The 15412-nt window shown below is 47.7% G+C and overlaps 1 protein-coding gene across 1 annotated transcript in view; it reads right to left on the bottom strand.

Annotated features, from left to right (window-relative positions):
* Nucleotides 1-358: 358 nt before the first annotated feature.
* Nucleotides 359-15412, bottom strand: part of KCNJ3 (potassium inwardly rectifying channel subfamily J member 3) — a 39802-nt gene continuing 24748 nt past the window's right edge. The window contains exon 3 of the mRNA XM_040561882.1: nt 359-3314. Within this exon, the coding sequence (XP_040417816.1) occupies nt 2731-3314 (584 nt within the window). The 3' untranslated portion in view covers nt 359-2730. The remainder of the gene's footprint in view (nt 3315-15412) is intronic.

Raw genomic sequence — 15412 nt, 5'->3', positions numbered from 1 at the left:
AGAGCATTTAAACCGAACGATTTTTGAAAGTTTAATATAGCTGTAGATAAAACTGAGCTTGCAGTATTAATGAATACAAGAGTTTGTTGTTTTGTATAATTCAAATAAACTTGTACATTTATACAGTTATAGAGTGCATGCCAGAAAATGCATTTAGTTTATTCTAATTTGAATATGTACAATTTACAATATAATTCAAGCATAAATTCAGCAGTAGAGAACACAGACCGGCTGTGCAATCGAACAAACAGATATACTTCTTCTTAGCATAAGCATTAGGGCTGAGCTAAATTGGTTAGGAAAAACAGAAAAGGGGTCACACCAATAAAAATGAAATATTAACCAGAAATAACTTCTTAAACCAAATAACTAAAGAAAGTTATCATCCATGTCTGTACTTTCACTCTCATTAACGAAAGACAGGTATTTTAGCCTTAACGTACGTAATACATTGCAGTACAAGCCACAAGCCTCAGAAATCTTGGGTCCAGCAAGGACAAGTGATTATTTGGATTTTAAAAAGTCAAACTTCTGAATTAATCATAACTTAGTATTTTATCTGGCATTAATTTAATAAAAGCGAGGATTCTTTCCCAGCATTTCGCATACTTTCAGGTATTTGTATGCAGCCACTGAGTCACCCGCGCCCCTCAGGCTCCCTGCTCCCGGCTGGCTCTCTGCCTTGGGGTTGTAAAGCACGTGGACACGGCTCCTGCTTAATTCGGCCCCGCACGCAGCCATGCCCGGATCCCAGGGGAAAATGCCACTTCTCCCCCTGCAAGGCAGGAGTCTGCTGTAGCTGGGCACCCACTACCCTGCTGCGGGTGTGCAAGGAGGGGAAGCCTGTTGCCCAAATGTTCCCGATGGTTTTTTGGGTGGAGGGGGCACGGCTGGGTGCAATACCATTGCTCTTAGTCCAGGAATGTGCCACATTGATTTTCCACAAGGAAAAGTCAACCGAGCAGTGGGCTGTCCCATGGCAGCAGGGGATCTGGGCAGGGACAAGCCCCTGTGACTGTCCCCCCAGTGAGGAAGCTGCCACCAGCAAGTGACTGTCTTCACTCAGCCAAGGGCTAGCAGAAGAGTTACACCTGGCACACAAATTTCACAGGACAACCTGAGCAAGTGTTAGCAAACAGGGGAAAACGTTCAGATTTTACCTTGCAGCGTTAGAGGTCTGCTCATCGCGCGCTGGGGATCAGCACACAGGGAGCTGCACACACGGTTCCCTTTAACAACAACGTGCAAAGAATTTCAGTATAGCCAAAGGTGTAAAAAGCATGCAGTGCCACTCAAAAATCATTATAAACGTTGAAAAAACCTTCAGTTAGTACCAAGTCCATGAGCGCACAACTGACTGACCCCACACGGTAACTTCCAGGACGAGCACCGAGCCACCACGGCGTTTGAGCCAACCCTTCCAGCGACGTTCAGCCTCTTGGTTCTTGCTCCAGGACAGCCTTTGTAACAAAAACGAACTGTTTTGTCCCTCATGGTGTAGAGCCCTCGAGGCTTTGCTCCCCATCGCCACCACCACCCAGCCCAGCCCAGCCCCAGAGGGACAAGGAGCCCCTCCGCCACCCAGCTCCGAAGCAGCCACCCCACCTCGTGGCCCCACGTTTTGGGGCAAAACAGGATAAAAACCCAAAAACCAAACGCAGCCACGGAAGGCTGTCAAAGCAGACATTTATACAAAGTATTACTCATTTCAAAACCCACAGGGTCAACCTTGGTTAATGTTTTTGAACATGTTTTTACCACAGAGAAACAGTGCAGGGAATCGCCCAGCAGTGCAGAGAACCCCTGGCACTGCTGGAGCACGGGGGGATTCTGGCCCTGCCCTTGGGGGCAGAGCATCCAGAACAAAAGCCTGCTTGACTTCACGGACAGTCAGCTATTGCCATAGTGAGCTGTCCTATCAATGTGAGAAACCAAGCACTTGCTGTTTATTTGAAAGGGTTTTCTGGTTTTCATATATATCTGTTATAGATTATGGAAGAACTCTAAAATTATTTTCTAATCATACCTAAATTGATAATTTTACTCCTTTTTTTTTTATTGTTTTGCCTAGCCTTGTTAATATAAGTTTATTTTCTAAATAGTGCCTTATGAAATACATTCTTTTTCCAGTAGCATATAGGCAAAAAAAAGAAGCCCAATAAAATGTTAAAGCAAAATGGAAACCAGCAGTTAATTTAAGGCTAGCAGATTTGGTGTGAGGAAGTAACTAATACACCTTCTTTCAAGGAAAAAAAAACCATGCACCATAGCCACTTTGTGGAACAAAACATCACAACCCACATCAGAAAAAAAATATTAACTCAAAATATAACTTACCCTGAAAGTTACCCACTCTCATGTTTTACCTACTACATACTCTTAAGAAATAAAGGGGAACGGAACACCCCTTTATATATTTTTCAGAATATACAGTATAAATATAGTACGAGTCATGCCATAAAACTATATGCAAAAATTGCACACTATTATTGCATGCGCGTTGTGATAGTACATGCCGGGCACGGTCGGCAGGATGGTGAGCATGCGTACGGCCCCGCTGCCGCCACCACCACCACCACTGCCACCACCACTGCCACCGCCACCACCACCACCGCCACCCCTGGGCACGTGGAGCCAGCACGGGAGGCGGTGTGGAGGCCGGCCGTCCTGCCCACGCTGCGCCTCTTGCTGCAGTCCGGGCTTTGCAAGCCAGCCAGGCGCCCGGCCGGGCTATGTGAAGCGGTCGGAATTCATTTTTCTCAGTTTGGGAGGAAGGTTCCCTTCCATCCGGCCGCCGCCCGACAGTTTCTGGAGCTTGGGTGGCAAATCGGCCACGGACTGGCTCATGGGATCCGACATCATCTTTGTGGTTTTGGACACCAGTTTCTCTTCCGAATTCCCAGGGACTGAGCTGATCCGCTGCAGTTTCATGGGTAAATCCCCCATGCTGTAGGCCTTCTCGGAGGTGGTGGAGCTCATCCTGAGGAGTTTTTTGGGGAAGTCTTCCCTTCCAGTTATTTTCTGCAGTTTTGAAGGTAGTTTTGTGCCAACTTCGTCGAGACCATCCAGGCACTCCACTGAGTTGTTCCTTTCTTTGCTGTTGCTGACAGCGGGCGCTATCAAGGGCGAGGACATGAGCAGCATCTCCTCCTGCTCCTTCACGCTGTACGGTGGGGTGGGGACTTCGAATGTCGCGTGGAACTGGGAGTAATCGACCTTGAAGAACCCTTCTTCCAAGGAAATGACCGGGAAGAAGCGATGACCCCAGAGCACCTCGTCCTCGGTGTAGGACGTCCTGGCTTGGCACGTCATCCCTGCAACCAGCAAGGGAGAAAACTTGATTGGTTATGGAGAATTTTGGAAGCACTTACATCTGGGGGGGGGGGTGAACACTTCAAAGAAACATATTTTATATTTTTAAATGTATAAAAGAGAAGGCACTGGTGTGTCTACCACTTTCATACAGTTGCTATTAAATTGTCATCCTCAGTGTGAGAGGAGCCAAAAATAGAGCAAGGGGCGTAACCGCATGAATAATTCATATCTGTTGTTACGGCCACTTCTGAAGGCACTGCTGATGAAGTGAAAATACAGAGCTACCCTTTTAACCCCAGCATTAAGTTAGCCACAGATGCTAATTGCAACCTGGAGTTGGACTTGATGGGATCTTAAAGTATTACTCAGCTGTTCCACATGTTCATCATATTCATGAAATTATACAAAACCAGACCCTACGCTTTATGGGTCATGTGCACAAAAAAAGCCCACACTAGTGCACTTCAGTCCATCGGAGAGCAATAAGTATGTGCTGTGAAATGTATTTATTTCTCTTCAAGTGCTTCATGAGCAATCTGCTCACAGATACATAATGGCCTGGCTGAGATCTAAGTTTCAAAACATTAGCATGGACAGAGAAATATGACCACGGGGCCCAATACGGCCCTTCTCCCCCTGCCTCCCACTCATGCCCACTCTTCCTCCTCCTCCTCCTCCTCCTCCTCTTGCTGACTGCTGACCCCTGGCCACCCACCTGCCCTGAAGAACCAGAGAAATGAATGTGAAATGTGTGGTTGTTTTTTTTTTCTTTCCTTTTTTTTTTGATGTTGTTTATAAATAGACTCTATAGCAATCAGGAAGTACAACTGCACTACCATTTTATCCTGGTGTAACAAATTGCAAAAATGGCATTTGGTTTTCAGAACGTTAACTCTACCTGGACAAACACATCCTTTGCCTAGCTAACAACAATGCCTTTAAGTCAAGAGCAAATTAAAAGAAACTGGAAAGCACAAGAAAACTGCTAGCAGGGCTGTAGGAAAGGGTAGTGGGGGATGAATACACATCTGGTGACACACAGCCAGAAAAATAAAATGTTATTACATTTCATGTTACTGCTAGCAGAATGGAATTTTCTGTTTTGCATAGCAATTTCTACTGCTAATACCCCGAGCATTTCACAAGGCATAAAAACCACGGTTTTCCATTTTATCTCTTAGGAGAAAAATACGAGCCTGGGGAGGGTTTTGCCCTCCCACTGGGGTGCTCTCCCACTGCCAGTAACACAGCCTCCCCTGAGCTGATGGCTCTGCAAGTGCACACAACAAAGCCCAAACCATCCCTGCCCCTTCACACCAACCACAGATAGGACAGTATTTTATACTGTTTAGAAAAAAAAACAAAAACAAAAACAAAACACACATAATTTGTAGAAAAATGGTAATTATAGCGAGTACTTCTTCCATCTGTGTCCTTTATTCTGCAGCTGTTCATTAGCTGCACCTTCGCAGGGATGGCACAGCCCTTTCCCCTCTCTCCTGCAGGCCTGCTTGCCGCAGAGCCCCCATCAGGAGCTGAGTGCTTCCCATAACGCGTGTGCTGGGGAAGCGGCACTGCGGCGGCCTGCGGTGGCTGCCAAGCAGATGGCCGGTTAACTCAGTGACCTGCGCTTTAGATAACAAACACCTCCAATGCAAATCTCTCCTAGAGCACTTGGTAGCGGACGACGCTGCCGGTGGGCAGGAGGTGCCAGCACCAGCAGGACACATGATGCATGGACTCAGGGGAGGGCACCAGGGTAGAGGCTCTCTCCACCCCAAGCCATCACCCTGCCATCTACCAAACCTGTGGCTGCCACTAGGCTATTAAAGGAGGAGCATTTTACCTGCCTGTTATCAGAAAATTTATTAGCTGATGTGAAAGAAAATCATCTGCACATTTTGTTACATTGATATAACCCTTTGGAAGCTCGTCTGAGAGAGAAATATTTGCAGGTATATAATTTTTTCTTCAAAATCAATTCATCCTATTCTCTAACAAACCCAGGGTTGCAAATTATTCAATAGTCTCTCAGGATGAGCAGCAGCAACTAACATGCCTGTCAGCACAGGGAGTAACTGTCACGCTAGGCAGAAGATGCGAGGAGGTGCTTGACAAGCTCTGATAGGGCACTGGACAAGAAATCAATTCTCAGATCTTCCTCCAGCTCTGTTGTGTTTCCCAGCTCTCCCTTCCCTTGCCACTTCCCTAGCAAACTCCTAAGGGCAGCGGACCACGGGCACGGTAGCGCCTCTGCTGCTGCAGCCTTGGCACAGCACTGCAGCCCTGGCCATGGCACCACGCTCCAGGCCCTGGCTGCTGGCCGCGTCCCTGGTCCTGGCCAGGCCCCGGCTGGTGGCTGTGTCCCTGCGCGGGACAGAAAGTGGCCCCTCGCAGGCAGCCAAGCCTGCAGCCCTTGCTGCCTCCTGTGGGAAAATTAACGGTGTGAAATACAGCAGCAGCATGCTCCTCAGGGCCGTCGGCCCAAAGTTTGCATAGACGGGAGGCCTTCGCCTTGGCCAGCACAAATAAGGCCCTGGTGCACTTGACAGCCCTTGCAGATAACTACCCCTGTGTTATTTTCCATTCGTATATCTGTAAGCCATGCTCCGAAATGGACAGGCCTGCTATTTCAGGGCAGAGGCAGCTTCCTCCTGGTCCCACCAAGCCAAGCAGACCTCCAACACGCAGGAGGACCACGGCCAGGCCCGACCCACCGGTGTGGTGGTGAGGTTGGGCTCGTAGGCTTCCCTCTCCTTCTGCTGGCATGGAAGGCTCTTCGTTTTTTTTTCCTGAGGAGGTATTCAGCAGCAGGGTACGAAGCCGACAGAACCTTTGATGCCTTCATCATGTTAATGGGCTGGTTAAATTTTTACCAAGTTGTCTATATTATTGATATTCATTCGCAGGATAAATTTTAAATTCTCTTTTGGAATAAACATGCTGTATGCTGTGCTTGTAATTAAAAAGCCGTCTATTTGTCAAAGTGAAAGGGTTGGATGCATGTTGTTCATCACCCCAAATGCATGCTTCCATCACGAAGTGCTCTTCAGCAGCCGATGATTGCAATGCACATTAGCAAAGCTCTGGCTGAATACAAATCGTGATAATGCATCTGAAAATAGGTACGCTTATGCATATATGCCCACATAACCCCAAACCAAATGTCCACTAGGAAAACCTCTACTGTTTCAAAACCACAGGCCGCAAAAGCAATGTTCACTGTGCCCGATGGAAGAGATTTCCATAAAGAAGCTGCTCTTAAGGTGTCCTGCACTCTCACAAATCTCAAGCCAGGGCATTTTGGACCACCTCTACCCAGGTTGTCTTACAGTGTTTCCAGGAATTACATTTCTTCCATGAAAATCAGCAGCTCTCACCTTTCAAAGCATTAGGAATAATGAGCTTTTGGACGCATCCCTTTGCAGGAGGATGCTGAAATGCTATCAGAAGATGTGGTTGCTCTTCCTGCTGCCGATGCCCTGTGGACATGGCCCTGCATGCCCTTTTTCCACCTCAGCAGCACAGCCGTGCAGGGATCCCTCCATGCTCATCTGGCACCCGCTGCATGCTCTGGTGTGTAATGCCACAGGACCGCTGGAAAAGCCCAGCCATCTACATCTGAGAAAATTTTCCATTAACTTCCTCGAATAAAGTACAGCAGAGCAGCTCTGGAGGCTGAGCACGGGTTAAATCTGTGAGCCTGTTTCCTTGTGATTTATATGAAAGCATATTTTTAATAATCATGCCTCTTCCTTTCATCATTTGCTCTATCTGAAGCAAGTGCTATCATTGGAGAAAAATGCATCTCTCTGCCATATTGTAAGTTATTAAATACAAGTTATTATTTCTAACGAGGTAGAACACTCGCTTGTAGAGCCTTAGCCGGATTGGAGAAGTGAATGCAATTATCTCAGGCTCAGCCAGGCAACGGCTATTTGAGCTTTTGTTTTCCCCTGCCCCTGGCTCCAGCAGGCTCGGCCTGAATACCCCAGTTGCAGGAAACACCTGCGAGAAACTGGGCTATGCCTGCACTTCAGACACAGCTGCTGAGACAGGGAGCTGACAGCACACCAGCTCAGTAAACACGTCACGAGGAGAGGTCAGAATTCCCCAGCATCTGAAATCCCAATAATTAAGATAATTATCCTGATTGCTTCTAGCTTTGCTACAGGGCAAGACTAGTTCCACAGTGAAGTGACGGCATCCCAACAGACAGCCGCTGTTGCCACCAAACCCCAAAATCCAGCCTAATCTCATACCGCCACATGCGCTTGTCACACATCCCCGGCGCCGCGGCAGCGACAGCTGCCTGCCTGCCTTCCCCGGGGGCAGGTAGGGGACAAAAACCTCTGCAAATAAGCCGGTTGACTAATTCTATCCTGTAATAACCCTCAAATTATTTCTAAATTTCTAAAGTACCCAGATGGAGCTGGCTGTATCCAGGCAGTTTCTAGACCTCGCAGTACGCAGCCTGGAAAGCCTGGCAGCGCGCTGCTGTCCCGGCGGCCTCTGCTGCAGGAGCCGGCCGACAGCGGGAGCTCGTAAGCTTCAACAGCCCCCATGACAGCCCCAAAAGAACTGTAGGCACGTTGAGGACACGTGGCTCCTCTCTCTGTCCCCACGGAAGCCCCCAAGTTTCACCTTGACTCCTGCCCTGTTTTCGGGTTGCAGCTTGCCAGCGAGGGGCAGGACCTCGAGAAGGAAGGAGATCATCCTTCGGGCGTCTTCACACCCCGGCCCTCAGGGTGAAGGGAAATCCTGCAGGAAGAGCTCCTATCGAAAATGCATAAATGCAAGGAACGTTCGCTTATGTTTGTCATTTTTTATTTTTCTTTCTCATTAAGTTTTGGGCCCCGCAGGTTAAGGCACCTGGACCCAGGCCGGGGAGGCTGCCCTCTCTGAAACCTGGGGCTGACCTGTAAAGCCTCAAAACCTCCAGCAACATTAAAAGCCCACCAGCCAGGAATGTTCTATTGGTTACTAAGAATTAAACCATTTTACCATTGCAATGTAAGGCCATGAAGGCAGTGGAAGGAGAGCGCCTTGATGCGAGACTTGACATAACAATACACCGCACTTCTTGCGGGGCAAAGGGAAGATTTACAGCTTCAGCAAAAGGGAGGTGTGTGATTTCCACAGAAATCTCTTTCTCTTGGGGTTCCAGGACTGAAGAGAAGTGAAATAATTGCTTTTTAAAATCAAGGGAACAACAAGCTGGTTTGTGTCACGTTTAGCTAAGTCACGGCACGATATCCTGATGTGAACATCTGGCCGCTCAGCCTCCTTGTGCCTGAAATGAAAATAGATGTCTGAATTCTGCAGCAAGCCAGAAAATGGGCGCCCAAAATGTGAGGTCAGAAACAATTCAGCAAAACTTGGAGTGACGAATGCTCTCAGGCTTTTCCGCTCAGTCTTTGCTGCAACATTATTTTTTAATATAACTTAAAATGACAAGCTGTGCCATGTACGGCTGAGAAACACACAGCCCAATTTCTAACCTGACAGCAAGTGCGGTGTCTAAACTCAGATAGTTCCCAACCATTTTGAAAGAACAGCTATTTTTAGCACTAGTGTTCTTCCACTATAATTTCAGGACACATTTTTTTATTAAGCGGGATAGTTTGAAGTGCAATAAAACTTTGTCAATTTGCGGTTCTTGCCGCTGCCTGGTGTAAGTGTCTGATTTACAGCAGCAGCCCTTTTGCAAGCTGGTTTGCTTTAATTGAAAGCAGCTGGGCAGACACCGTGCCACCTTTACGCGTAAAGTGCATCTGATTACTTTTTAAATAATATTTCAATAAAAGAAGCTTTTCTAAAGAGAAAAAAAAAAACCTCAAATGCCAGAGACAAACTCACTCTTCAAGGTAACAACCGTAGAAAGGAGCTCAATGTTTTCATGAAAACACAAGCATGTGCAATTCAAATATTTCTCTCATTTAAGCCTTAACTGAAGGAATAACTGCTTGTGTCTTCAGAGCGCCTTTCCTTCTGAGGTTCTCTCTGGCAGGCTTTTGTCCCCACAGAAGTGGCTCCCAGCCCTCCTGCTTCTCACAGCGACAGCTCAGCCCGGAGCCCAGGGACCCCGGCGTCGTGGGGCTGGCAGGAGAAATGGCCCCTTGTAGTCACAGCAGGATCCCTCTTCAAACTTAAATCCGCAGCGGGCTTCTTCCAGACCACTGTGCTTGATCACCATTTATCACTGAAATCTATAAATTGCCCGAACAAAAGGAGGGCAGAGATTAATCAGGTGAAGCACCTATGCTAAAAGGGAACAAAGGGAGCGGGGGTTATCGAGTAACAACATGCACACATTTATGTAACAGTCAGACATCATTCTTACGCTAAACATTTTAATTTCTCGTCACCGAATAGCAGACCCAGGCTTCTGCTTTGCTACCCAATTTAGACACGGTGTTTATGCTCTGGCACTATAAATACCTCCCGGCTCGCTCAGGCTGTGCTGTTCTCCCAGGAGCTATCGCCATGCTTAAAAAGGGCTGGTGACAGCCAGGGTAGTCTTTATCAGCTGCTCCTCTTAGGGCAATTTTTAATCACTGATAGATGCATAGCTTTCTGACACCTTGCAGACAGCCCGTCTTGATGCTTACCGGGACCACAGGAGCTGTCACCAGCACGTGTTGTAACAGGCTTGGAAAATGTCACCAAACCCACGTGTCAAAGCAACGCGCCGCTGCGTGCAGCCGCACTGCTCCTGCCTAGAGTGCAACAGGTGACCGTGCCATGAGCTAACCTCCCCTCCGATGGGGATGGTCCCAAAAAAAAGGGGGCAATGTGGGTGGAAATAAAAGCACGGCAGCCTCCAGCATTGTCATGCTGGGCTCTGCACGCAGAAATACTCCGCAGCACCATTTCCCCTGCTTTTGGAAAAACAGGGCCAGATTCTCAGTTACCCAAACAGAAATCTTGAACACACATTTAATGCAGTGACAGCAATTTGTACTATCCAAGAATCTGGTCCAGTATTTTTCTTATCTTTTTTTTTTTTTTTTAAACACACAAAAAATACATATTCTTTTGAAAGACCAATCTGTTCCTTTCCCTCTACATGCAGGAGTGAGTCAGGGTTGACTTCAGCCCTTCAGCTCCTCTCTTTGAGCAGATTTCTCTGCAGAGCCATCTGCCACACGCCAGTTCTTGCATCCTTTCCCTCCCACTGGCACGCCGCTGAACAAGCCACAGCTCCCCGGTGGAAGCGTTCAATCCCTGCACCACTGGGCGCCCTCCATAGCTCCCCTCCAGCCTGAATTTTCAGTGATCCCAAGCCCCGTGATAACTTCCCCCAGGGGAAGGTTGCTAATCCCCCCGTCTGCGCCACCCTCCTCCGAACTGCAGGCGAACACGCGGTGCTGGGTTTGTGCTCAGCGGAGCTGGGCGTTTGGGGACGCTGGGGAAGAGGTAGGGGAAGGCAGGATTGTTTTGTTAAATCAGAACAAAATTGTTGGTGGTCAGGGGAGGCAGCAGGAACACAGCTTGAATGAAATGTAGAAGTATGCCAAGCTGTCAGAAAAGGGAAAAAAAAAAAAGACATTTAAAATAAATTATCCTCTTCGAATGAGAACATTTTCGTTATGAGGCAAGCAACACAAAGCCCAGCAGCAGCCCAGCCCTCTGAATACGCAAATTCCTCACTGGTCCCATGCTTCTCCAACACCCACCAGACCATATGCTGCTCAACACCAAAATAGAGCTCCTCGATCTTCAGGGCTTTGGCAGGCCTACAGGAGTCTGAGGAAGGATTTCACGTTCGAGACCGCCTTCCCGGGATGGAAAACGTGTGCATCTCCACAGGGACGAGCACGATTCGCTGGTCCCACACAACGCTTCCCCGCCGTCCGTGCTCCTGGGTACCGTGGATGTCTCAGCTGCCAGCCACCTGCCTCGCTGGCACCCAGCTCGCGTCTGTCTGTCTGTCTGTCCGCAACCACAGCCAGAGACTGGGCCCTCGGGGATGGCTGGGAGGCTTGTTTAAAGATACCATCAACCTGACAGCCGCTTTCTAAGCAACGCCGCTGAAAATGACGTGCCATTTGGTATGGGCTGTATCAATAGAAGGATGAAATACAACACAGAGCTGTGTTTGAAAATAAATGTTCCTTATTTAGCGTTGTTGGTCTGACATATGTATTAATTTGCTGGATGTCTTCATAACACTGGAGACTGAAAGGCAATCCGTTCACCCCCAGACCTGCTTCAAACGAACCCGCTCCTGTGCTGCTGTGACTTGCCTGTCTGACCCGCACCCCCCTCCAGCCCATGGCTCTTCCAACAGGAAATTCAGCGTGAGACACCCTGAAAAAGACTTCTCGTAAAAGAGAAAACCTGACTGACCATCCTCTCCTGATGTACCAGTACTTAAAATTATGATGATCACCACCCACCCCTGTACTCACACACACCCCACACGTATCTCAGGGCTGGATCCAGTGAAGGAGGAGGTACTCGTCTGCTGAAAACCAGGGGACACCTCCAAATACAGGTGAAAAAGGGAGCAAATGGCCTCTGGTATTAGGCAGGGGCTGCCTGCAGCACACACAGAGCAAATTCCTGGGATGGCACAGCACCAGCCACGCTGCGCACAGAAGCCACGTCCTCCTGCAGTGGTGGCATCGGCTCATCCGTCATCGGCACCGCACCCGGCCACAGCCTGCTCTGAGGGCACGCTCTGTGTCTTTCTGCTGCGCAGATATCTGCTGGCATAACATGTAAACCAGCCTTCCTGCCTGCAGCTACTTCATCCTCACCCACCCTTCGCGAGAGCGCCTGGTTTGCACCCAAAAAAGTCCCAGTCACCAGCTCCATCAGCAGCATCTCCCCGCGTGCACAGCTTGTGTCATGTATTTAAAATTAATTCACAGTGCTTAACACAAGATCCCTTGAACTAAACATAGCATTTGCCGCAGAGTCTTCAGTTTTAGCTGACAAACATTTCTTGCAAACACGTCAGGCACACAGAATTTCCCAAGAAATAGATGCCTAAATTTTGTCAGTTCTGGGTGAAACGAGTATTTTGATAATCTCTTTGATTACCTTTGATAATCGCTGGGCTGTAAAGGTACCTTCAGGAAACCAGGCACTCGTTGCTGCACCCCACGTGAGCACAGCACAAATACGTAGTGAACAAGTCATGCCCTCGGGAGGGGGGCGAGAAGCCCCTGCACTGACACTGCAGCTTCTCCCAGCCATGCTGTGCACCCCGCCAGAGCACTCCCTTCCCACCACGCGTCCGAGGGTTCATTTCATTATTATTTAAGTCATTTAAATACCAAGAATGAGGCTGTGTTTGTCCACAGTTTTATCATTAGCCGCAGCAGAGAAATCTCTGCTTTGCTGCCGACATAACGGGGCGCCGAGGTGAACTACTGCTCACGTTCCTGAGCCCGTGCACCCTGCCCACGGACACAAGTGCTCCAAGCAAAGAGGGAACTGAGTGCCAGCAGAAATTGTCTCTGCTGTCTCATCATGTCAAGAATTTAACTTAAATTACAGCAAAGCCGTGAGATCAACAGCGTTCACATGTTTTCAGAAGCAATCAGCAAGAAGAGCATCTTCGCAAGCGCTGCCAGTAAAGGGACACTTCCCCACGAGAAGGCAGCACCCAGGCAGGTGCCCACCTAAAATATGCCATTGCAGAAAGGGCTATTGCTGCCGGCAGTGCCCACAGAAAATAAACACAGCTGCACGGAGACGAGCAGGAAAGCAGACAGTATATCTCTGCAAGCATACAGTTGTTCATTAGGCTTCATTTCCTGGCAGCAATTTCAGGTTTTCATGAAAATTACCTATCTATATACAACTAGAAATGCCTCTGAGGTTTCAAAATAATCACAAACTTTAGAAAAGAGAACACCTTAAAAACAGAATTTTCTACTCTTTATGCAGTAATTTGTTGACAGTGTTGTAGTTAGCTCCTGGAATATACATGAGTTTACCGAGCTAACACAACATCAGTTTGGATTTTGGGAGGTAATAAGCGCTCGTTCCAGGTTTCTTTCCCTTCCTGGAAGCTTGCTGTACACACAGGCTTTCCACAAACATTAACAAACCTGCTCTGCTCCCTTTGAGCAGGATATTTCACTGTTTGGCTTCACCTCTGATGTTACATCTCTCCCAAAGCCATTAGCAAGGAGGCAAAACAATATTCTCACCTGCATTTTTTCTACAAAAAGCTTTACCTACATGAGACCAAAATACCACTGCCCACCACTGCTTGACTTTATTATCAACTTCACAGCTTGCTCAGGCTGCCCAGTTCATGAATGCTGCTAAAATATGAAACTGAAATGGCAATAATTTTAAGGACGCTCTTCAGCATCAATTACCAGGAATTCAGCTGCTTTAATTTCCATAAGAGCCACAAGAGAGCCCCAGATGCCCAGTGGGACATAACTGGTTTTTGTTCTTCGCATCTGAATGGTCCCTGGCCGCAAAGAGCAGTAAAATAAATTGCCCATTACCTTGGGTTTGCAGCCTTTGAACACGGGGCTCGCTTGTCAGAACAACGTGACTGTCTCTGGCCAAGGAAAGCCTCTTGGCTCCAGCCTGATGGCTGATTGCTGCCTTTAGAGCAGAGAAGATGAAAGAGACAAGATGCACTTCTGTGAAAAATCATGGAACTGCTTCGCTTCCCAGTTACCCTTCAGAAGAAAGCGTGCAGGGCTTTATAGCCAGCATCACAGAGATGCTGGGAACATGACACAACACAACATGCTTTCTCCATAACTAATTTTTAAAATCAACTGAGCACAGGAAGATTCGTGCTGCCCTGCCTCTGCTGCCTGTGGCGTGGTTTCAGCAGCCTCAGATGAATGCCGGGGAGAAGAGTTTGGGCCGAGCCCTCCAGCTGGTCCCGGTGTCACCATCCACCCTCCTCCCACGCCGAGGGGCTCTGCAGCTCCAAACTCCAGCCATGGGCTCCCCCTCGCAGAAAAGCAGCCCCGCTGCCCTTTTACCCAAAGATGTGGTGGTGGAGCGCTAACCCAACATCGAGCAGGAGGCCACTGCTTTTTTTTTTTTTTTTCCCCCTTGGTAATATATTTGACTGATCTCTACAGATGACAGAGGTGCATTCTGATTACCAGATGCACAACATTTCAGAGCTGTCCCTTCCTTTGCAGTGTCATCAAACCTCTCCCATATTAAAATAAAAATAAAAATCCCAAAATAAAACAGGCCTAACATTTTCTGGTGCAAAGGCAGGGAAGGCAGATAAAGCTCTGAGTTATTGCATGCTGTTTTCTTCATGTGGCCCCATCTTCCATTATGGTTTATATACAAAGCATCAAGAAGATAATATAGCAGAAAATAATTTCCTGCAGCATGCACAGGAGCGAGACTATTATAGCAGTCAGCAAAGGTTAATTAGTGACTATATATATTGTAATGTGACGTCATGCCGCATACTTGTTATTCCCATGTGCACCCCAAGAGAATAAATAAGACAGAACTGAAAGCTGTGCTGTACCAATAACCATATGCCTATGAGGAGCTTCTAATTTTACATATAAACCCGTTCCCTTACATGCAGATTGCGCTGACATTAACTCTCATCCCCAACCTGCATACCCAAAGGCCAGTTTAAAATCTTGCAACTCTGGGACTTTTTGACATTTTGGGGAAAATCATGACTTTTTGCCCAGAAATCTCAGAACTGAGACATTATTTTTGACATTTCCTTGTGAATTTTGTATGGTATTCTTTTTTGTTTCCAATCCTACATGTCAGTGTATTGCTCTTCTTCTGGGGAAAGCCCCGCTGGGCTGAGGTGCCTGCACGCCTTCATACCGCGGGAGGCAGAAGGAGCTCTGAGATGCTCACGTGGCAATCACCACAAAAGACCTCAGTTCAAATTCGGGGCAGTGGTCACCAGTTTCCATCATTTATTAAGCCGTAGGATAAATGCGAAAAATAAATCCAAGAAGCTACGGAGAAAGTCTCTGATGAATACATAAAATTTAACAAGCTTATCTGAGCTAAATACTTTTCCCAAGTCAAAGATTTGCTAATTACTTCCCAAATATCTGATTTTATGCTGAGACACCATGAAAAAGAACAAGGTGCTGGCAAGGTCTGTCTG

Source organism: Cygnus olor, chromosome 6 (assembly GCF_009769625.2).
Source record: "Cygnus olor isolate bCygOlo1 chromosome 6, bCygOlo1.pri.v2, whole genome shotgun sequence".
Lineage (NCBI taxonomy): Eukaryota > Metazoa > Chordata > Aves > Anseriformes > Anatidae > Cygnus > Cygnus olor.
This window is presented reverse-complemented; position numbering and strand designations above follow the sequence as displayed.